Source organism: Hemiscyllium ocellatum, chromosome 39 (genome assembly GCF_020745735.1).
Source record: "Hemiscyllium ocellatum isolate sHemOce1 chromosome 39, sHemOce1.pat.X.cur, whole genome shotgun sequence".
NCBI classification, from domain to species: domain Eukaryota; kingdom Metazoa; phylum Chordata; class Chondrichthyes; order Orectolobiformes; family Hemiscylliidae; genus Hemiscyllium; species Hemiscyllium ocellatum.
Genome location: NC_083439.1, coordinates 35,940,323 through 35,948,923, shown reverse-complemented (window position 1 = coordinate 35,948,923; position 8,601 = coordinate 35,940,323). Strand labels below are relative to the sequence as shown.

General features: G+C 41.5%; 1 protein-coding gene across 1 annotated transcript in view; it reads right to left on the bottom strand.

Moving 5' to 3' along the window:
* Positions 1–4,100: 4,100 nt before the first annotated feature.
* mesd (mesoderm development LRP chaperone) overlaps positions 4,101–8,601 on the bottom strand; it is a 28,375-nt gene continuing 23,874 nt past the window's right edge. The window contains exon 3 of the mRNA XM_060852922.1: positions 4,101–5,251. Within this exon, the coding sequence (XP_060708905.1) occupies positions 5,023–5,251 (229 nt within the window). The 3' untranslated portion in view covers positions 4,101–5,022. The remainder of the gene's footprint in view (positions 5,252–8,601) is intronic.

The window sequence follows — 8,601 nt, the reverse complement described above, 5'->3', positions numbered from 1 at the left end:
GCCACAGGGAGCAGTTCAGGCAAGGATTGGTATACCCATTCATGGTAATATTGTATAAATCTCCGAATCAGTGGAATATACAGGTCTTTAGAGAGAGAGCAGGGCAAGACAATGAGTTTTAGAATCTCAAACTTTTATGGCTCCAATCTAGATGGAGTCAGAAACTCAAATGAGCAAGTCTGAACATTGCACAGAGAAAGACAGAAGTGGACTTGATGGGTACCACCATTGGGGATATTTTTAAATAAAACAAATACGAGATCAAAACAATAATCTCAATAATGCATCCAAAAGTAACCTTAGGACCAAGTAACAGGATTAGTTGCAGGACTACAGTAAATGAAAATCTTGCTTCACAATGCAATAGAAAATCAACAGAACTAAGAGGAGAAAATAGTCATTTTATGCAAATGCAATCATTGTAGAATGAGAAGTGAAACAAAAACTACTTTATAAAAATTTTATAAAAGGTACGCTTTAAGAAACTGCCATAAAGTAAACCTGCTCTGATATTTCAATGGTATATTCCAGACATTGTCAAACATTTTAGGTTGCAAACACTAGTTAGGTAAAAACAATTGACCTTTCTAGGACACTTTATACTGTAAGGAAATGTGAAACATTATTTGTGTACTAACAGTAGGTCTGAGGAATGTTTAAATAAAACAAAAAAAACCTGCAGATGCTGAAGATCTGAAATAAAATCAGAAATTGCTGGAAAAACACAATCTCAGGCAACATTATGGAGAGAAAACAGAGTTAGCATTTGAAAGCCAGTGACCCTAATCAGAAAACTAATAGTAGCTAAGACAGGGTCAGGAGTGTGGCTGGGTAAAGAATGTGGGAAAGGGTATTAGTGCCCTAAAATTATTGCATTCTACATGAAATCCTGAAGGCTGCAAGGTCCATAAGTGGAAAATGAAATGATGTAGAACAGCAATGATTTGGGCTGCTTTCAGCATGGTCAGCTCATTTTCAGCTATCCATTATCAGCTTTTCCCCTTCCCTGGCATAATACTAAACATTTCTTTATCTACCTAACCTTAATTCCCTTCTTCGCTGGGCTTTATCTATCCACTCACTCTTGCCTTCCTTCACCTCCATCAGCATAGATGCTATCCTTTCCTAGCCATTATCAGTTCCAAAGAACAGTCATTGGATTCTAAACAAGTTGCTACCAGATCTGCTGAGTTTCTCCAGCTATTTCTGTTTTTGTTTCTGATAAATATTTCCTGTCAAGAGCTTGGTAACATCATCACATGACATTAACTAAATGTTCCATCGCTATTTTATAAACAAGCTAATAACCATGTAAATATATTGGAATTTTCTAAACCCTGGTTCCAAATTAAGTACTAAGAAAATTTGCACTGATTCATGAGAAAGATCACAATATTCAATCATTAAACTAATTCAGAGAGAAATCCATTAAAGTCGGAAGAGAAAACAACCCTTATAAAGTAATACCTAACATTTTTGGATTAAAATACTTAACATAATTCCACTTGCACTACACAGTTCTGATGAGAGGCCACAGCTATGTAAGATTAATTATTTTACTCTCTCCATTAATGCAGTCATACCTGATTAACATAGAAAATGCTGGAAATATTTAATGATTCCTACAAATCTACAAAGTCTTGTTTCAGAAAATAATAATGCACAAGTAATAATTGTTAACCAAGTATGTTGTCCAACTTCTGTGGCAACATGCATTTTTCCACAAGTAGTAATCTGGAGTTGTAGACATGATGGCAGAGGCTTCGATTTTCTATCACATGGCCTATCACTTACACTGGCCACTGATGTGTGCTAGAAGGATGAAGATTGACAGTTTGTTCGCATTACGAATATAACTTGTTTGGTAATCAAGTCCTGGGCTGCAACTTAAACCCAGTGCCTCAGTTCACATTCTGACTACCGCAAAACAGACAATTTCAAAAATTCCTTACTGTGCTTATCAGTGTTTCAGTTCCGTCTCAATCTGTATTAAGAGTCTCAGCCTGGTCAATTTTTCTTAGACTCAGAATCCCTGCAGGGCAGAAAGTAGCCATTTGGCCTAACCCTCAGAAGAGCAACCCACCCAGACTCAGCTCCCCACCATATCCCTGTAACCTCACACTTACCACAGCTAATCCATCTAGCATACACATTCCTGGACACTACAGGGCAATTTAACATGGTCAATCCACCTCACATGCACATCTTTGGACTGGATGAAACCAGTGTACCGAGCAGAAATCCATACAGCCAAAAAGGAAACATGCAAGCTCCAGAGAGTCCACGGTTGGAATTGAACCTGGGGTCCTGGTTCTGTCAGGCAGCAGTGCTAACCATTAAGCCCTTTGCCATCCAAATGACTACAACAACATAAAACAGCTCAAATTATCCAAGTCATATCAAACAGAAACAAGGTGATACCAATTACTTAGTTCTTGTCTTCCAAATATAATGGTCAAATTTTGGGAGAAGATTTATAGTTCGGGTGCTCATTGTTGTGGTTCTGTTCGCCGAGCTGGGAATTTGTGTTGCAAACGTTTTGTCCCCAGTCTAGGTGACATCCTCAGTGCTTGGGAGCTTCCTGTGAAGTGCTTCTGTGATGTTTCCTCCGTTTCGGCATTCATGCAGGAACCGGAGTTGTTCGTATGTGGCGCTTAGGCGGCTGGCACAGGATTCCCATTTCCTGTGGAGGAAACATCACAGAAGCGCTTCATAGGAGGCTCCCAAGCACTGAGGGTGTCACCTAGACAGGGAATGAAACGTTTGCAACACAAATTCCCAGCTTGGCGAACAGAACCACAACAATGGTCAAATTTAGCATATTACATATGACATTAGAGTTTAGAATGCATTGGTGAATGAATAGCAATACAGAATGCCAACTTTTTTTTATATAAAATATGCAGGTCAATATTAATCCTATCTCAGGCTTACACCCAAAGGATAGTCTAATTTGTAACTGGTGTTTGGTTTATGATTATTCACTTTGATACATTAATGTCCAAAATCCTGTGGGAAACAGAGGTTGAAGCACACCCAGGGTTACCAATTCCCTACTTTGATAAGTTTTCCTCTAGCCCTTCATAATCCCAGCCATAAGTAACCACATGCTATTTATCTTCAGCACTCCTACACTTCAATGATGTCATAGGGAATTTATGCTAGAAAACTGGAAAAGGTACAAGAAAAGATTTATAATGATTGTACCGAGATTGGACAGTTTGAGTTACAAGGCTAGGACAGGACTGTTTTCTCTCTAGCATGGGGGGCTGAGGGGTGACCTTATAGAGGTGTATTAAGTCATGAAGTGTATAGGTAAGGTGAATAAACCAAGGTCTTTTCCCTAAGATAGGGGAGCCCAAAACTAGAGGGCATAGGTTTAAGGTGAGAGGGGAAAGACTTAAAAGGGACCCAAGGGGCAACACTTTCGGAGGGTGGTGCAGATAGAGGAAGTGGTGGAGGCAGGTACAATTACAACATTAAATGCATCTGGATGGTAGATGGACAGGAAAGGTTTAGAGGAATATGTGCCAATCACAGACAAATGGGGCTAGTTCAATTTAGGAAACCTGGTTGACATAGTCGAGTTGAGCTGAAGGACCTATTTCCATGCTGTATGATTCTAAAACTGACCAAAGGCTAAAGATAACCTTTCCTAAACTGGGCAGTACAAAACTGAAATCTCTTGTTCTATGAGACAGAAGAGGAGATTTGATGAATTATTCATCAAATGTGCCAAATGCTTCTTTCTCTAGACACTTCCCACATGACAGAACTGCACCAAGTGAAAGATCCAAAAGGACAATTTAATTTCACATGCCCCAAAGTAGTTTGATTGAATTTGTATTTCGTTAGAGGCAGGAGCAGACAGTTACTTACACTGGAAAGAAGAATACATTAAGGGCTTACCAGCTTCCCACCTGTTAGATTATTTGGATGCTTGTTGCTCAGCAAAACAGTTCCACTGGTCAAGATAGTACACTGCAGTCCAGTAGCCATCTGCATGTACTACAAACACTGAAATCAGAAAACACTGGGAAGCTATTTACACAAAAGCAATCCTGTCATAATAGCAAAAAAAACTAACAAACACTGCCTCCTTTGAGCAAGTGAGATTTTATCAGTAAATTTCAGTACAATGATCGTCTAACTCATTGTAAAAGCAACAGCATTGTAAAAGCTGGTACAGTGCAAGCAGGAAGATGTCAGACAACATTCTTAAAGCTCTGAACAACTTTCTACAGCAACTGAATAACAATTATACAAACACACAAGGTTGAGTTGGAACTTCTGTCTACAAAAAAAATTAAACAGTTCTACAGTTTAGGCAAAAGTGGTATCGAAATTTGAGTGCTTTTCTTCGAAAAAAACTGAAATCACTGATAATTGAATTGCTTTGTTGCTGCCAGCAGAAAATAGACAAATATACCATGGCTACAGGAGAGAATCAGATGAGTAAAGACAAAAGGCTGATATTACAGTGAAGACATTTAAACAGAGTACAGAACTTGCCCAAGTATTGTCAGAAATATCCTGAAATTAATACATAACACTGCAATATTGACCATATGCTTGCTGCATTTTTCAGAATTTCATGTTGAATTTAGAAACCACAACTCTGCTCAAAAAATAACAGTTTCAAAATAGTACCTAAATCACAGAAGAAAATTGTATTAAGTCAAGTGTCAATTCGTACAAAATGAAGAGAAACCTTATTTAATGCTGTGATAAAAGATACTGGAAGCAAATGTGACTTATGTTAACAATTGTACAGTGGCAATTCCATTCTTGCCTTTTTAAAAGGTTGCAACTTGCAATCAAACAATGAAATGCCTGTATATTTGGAATCACTGTGAGGTGAAGTTCACACTGCAGTTTCATCACCTAAAGACTTGGTGAACTGTAAAAACCAGCACCACTGATTCAACAGTAGTTCCATAATAATTCTCAACATCAAAAGACCAACTAATACAAAAAAATAATTTCTTCTATTCATTTTGAATATGTTCTAATTCAACTATGTCATAGTTCATTTTTATTTGCTCGATTGCCTTTCTGAGAAACTGCTGCATCTTTTTTCTTATCAGGCTTGATTTCATTCTTCTTTTTCTCTGCTGCTTTTCCGGGGTATGTCTGTCCTTCAACAGTAACATCTGCACAGCGCTCCTGATTTATCAGGAAGTCTTTAATCTCCCAAGCATAGCTTCCATCACGTAGCATAAATATGGCACGATCAGAACCAACAACAAACCTAGGAAAGAAAAATTTTAAAAAAGGTGAATATTCCTCAAAACTAATAGAAGTGGGCAATATCCATATAACCTAAACAAAATTAAAGATCAACTAGGGAACAGAGATGACAGGAGATTGCTTGGATCCTTTGATCCTCTGCTGAAAAGGTTACTAGTTTTTGCTGTACTTTCACGGCCACAGTTGACCTTTCACTGTAACTAAGAAGTGCTTTTCTTTCCCCCATTCTTTCATGGGATGTGGGCATTGCTGGCCGGCATGTGTTATCCACCCCTATTTGCCCACAATCTAAAATGCCAAACATCAAACACAAAGATGATTTTGTCCCCTAAAGGATATTAATGAACCAGATGGATTTTTACAATAGAACATAGAACATAGAGCAATACAGCACAGAACAGGCCCTTCGGCCCACAATGTTGTGCCGAACATCTATCCTAGATTAAGCATCCATCCATGTACCTATCCAATTGCCGCTTAAAGGTCGCCAATGATTCTGACTCTACCACTCCCACGGGCAGCGTATTCCATGCCCCCACCACACTCTGGGTAAAGAACCCACCCCTGACATCTCCCCTATACCTTCCACCCTTCACCTTAAATTTATGTCCCCTTGTAATACTCTGTTGTACCCAGGGAAAAAGTTTCTGACTGTCTATTCTATCTATTCCTCTGATCATCTTATAAACCTCTATCAAGTCACCCCTCATCCTTCGCCGTTCCAACAAGAAAAGGCCGAGAACTCTCAACCTGTCCTCGTACGACCTATTCGCCATTCCAGGCAACATCCTGGTAAATCTTCTCTGCACCCTCTCCAAAGCTTCCACATCTTTCCTAAAGTGAGGCGACCAGAACTGCACACAGTACTCCAAATGTGACCTAACCAAACTCCTGTACAGCTGCAACATCACTTCACGACTCTTGAATTCAATCCCTCTGCTAATGAACGCTAATACACCATAGGCCTTCTTACAAGCTCTATCCACCTGAGTGGCAACTTTCAAAGATCTATGTACATAGACCCCAAGATCCCTCTGTTCCTCCACCTGACTAAGAACTCTACCGTTAACCCTGTATTCCGCATTCTTATTTGTTCTTCCAAAATGGACAACCTCACACTTGGCAGGGTTGAACTCCATCTGCCACTCCTCAGCCCAGCTCTGCATCATATCTAAGTCCCTTTGCAGCCGACAACAGCCCTCCTCACTGTCCACAACTCCACCAATCTTCGTATCATCTGCAAATTTACTGACCCACCCTTCGACTCCCTCATCCAAGTCATTAATAAAAATTACAAACAGCAGAGGACCCAGAACTGATCCCTGCGGAACTCCACTTGTAACTGGGCTCCAGGCTGAATATTTACCATCTACCACCACTCTCTGACTTCGACCAGTTAGCCAGTTTTCAATCCAATTGGCCAAGTTTCCCTCTATCCCATGCCTCCTGACTTTCCGCATAAGCCTACCATGGGGAACCTTATCAAATGATCCATGAATATCAAGGTCACCATCAATACCAGATGTTGTTAACTAAATTTAAATTCCACAGCTACTGCCACTGGGTATGAAGTTTTGCCCCAGAGTACAGGGGCCTCTGGATTATTAGTCTAGTGATATTACTATCATGCTAACATTTCATGGGAAAACATGTGGATAAAAAATGCTAATAGAACGCTGACTTCTCTCAAAGGTGAAATTCATTGATCAGACCCCACCTAGAATACTGTATCCTGCTTTGAGCACCACATTTTAGGAAGATGGCCTGAGAAAGATTGGAATACCAATTCATCAGCATGAAAGGTTAAGTCTGCAGGACAGATTGCATAAACTTGACTAGTACTCCCAAGTTCTGATCAAGTTATTGAAAATCATAGAACGATTTGATAGTATGATTGCAGAGAAACTATTTTCTCTGGTGAAAATCCAAAACAAAGGAATACAAACGTTGCAGGGAATGCAGTCAGATCCTGTTCCTCACCGAACGAGTTAGGGAACTGGAACTGGAGTTGGATGAACTGAGGATTATTCGAGAGGATGAGAGGGTGATTGATAAAAGCTACAGGGACATAGTTACGCAGGAGAATAGAGGTAGCTGGGTAACAGTTAGAGGTGGGAAGGGGAAGAAGCAGGCAGTGCAGGGTTCCCCTGTGGTCGTTTCCCTAAGCAATAAGTATACAGCTTTGGAAACTGTTGGGGGGGACAGCCTTGCAGGTGTAAGCTGCAGTGATGGGGTCTGTGGCGTGAGGTTGGCTCTGAGACTTAGAAGGGAAAGGGGGAGAGGAGGAGAGCGCTAGTTATAGGAGACTCTCTAGTTAGAGGGACGGACAGGCGGTTCTGTGGACATGGACGAGACTCTCGGATGGTTTGTTGCCTCCCGGGTGCCAGGGTCCGAGATGTCTCGGACCGTGTCTTCAGAATCCTTAAGGGGGGGGGGGGGTGTGTGCAGCCAGAGGTCGTGGTACACATTGGCACCAACGACATAGGTAGGAAGAGGGGTGGGGAGGTCATTCAAGAGCTCAGGGAGTTAGGCTGGAAGCTAAAAGCTAGGACAGAGTCGTCATCTCTGGGTTGTTGCCGGTGCCACGTGACAGTGAGGCAAGGAATAGGGAGAGAGTGCAGTTGAACACGTGGCTGCAAGGATGGTGTTAGGAGGGAGGGCTTCAGGTATTTGGACAATTGGACTGCATTCTGGGGAAGGTGGGACCTGTACAAACAGGACGGGTTGCACCTGAACCAGAAGGGCACCAATATCCTGGGGGGTAGGTTTGCTAGCACTCTTCGGGGGGGTTTAAACTAATTTGGCAGGGGGATGGGATCCGGACTTGTAGTCCAGCAAGTAAGCTAGCTGTTTGTCAGGATGTCCAAGAATGTAGGGAGGCTGTGGAGAAGGTAGCACTGACAGGGAATACTTGCGGACACAGAGATGGGCTCAAGTGTGTATACTTCAACGCAAGGAGTATCAGAAATAAGATGGGTGAACTTAAGGCGTGGATCGGTACCTGGGACTACGATGTTGTAGCCATCACGGAAACATGGATAGATGAGGGACAGGAATGGTTGTTGGAGGTTCCTGGTTACAGATGTTTCAGTAAGATTAGGGAGGGTGGTAAAAAAGGAGGGGGGGATGGCATTGCTAATTAGAAATGGTATAACGGCTGCAGAAAGGAAGTTTGAGGGGGATCTGCCTTTGGAGGTAGTATGGGCTGAAGTCAGAAATAGGAAAGGTGCAGTCACCTTGTTGGGTGTTTACTATAGGCCCCCCAATAGCAGCAGAGATGTGGAGAAACAGATTGGGAAACAGATTTTGGAAAGGTGCAGAAGCCACAGGGTCGTAGTCATGGACGACTTC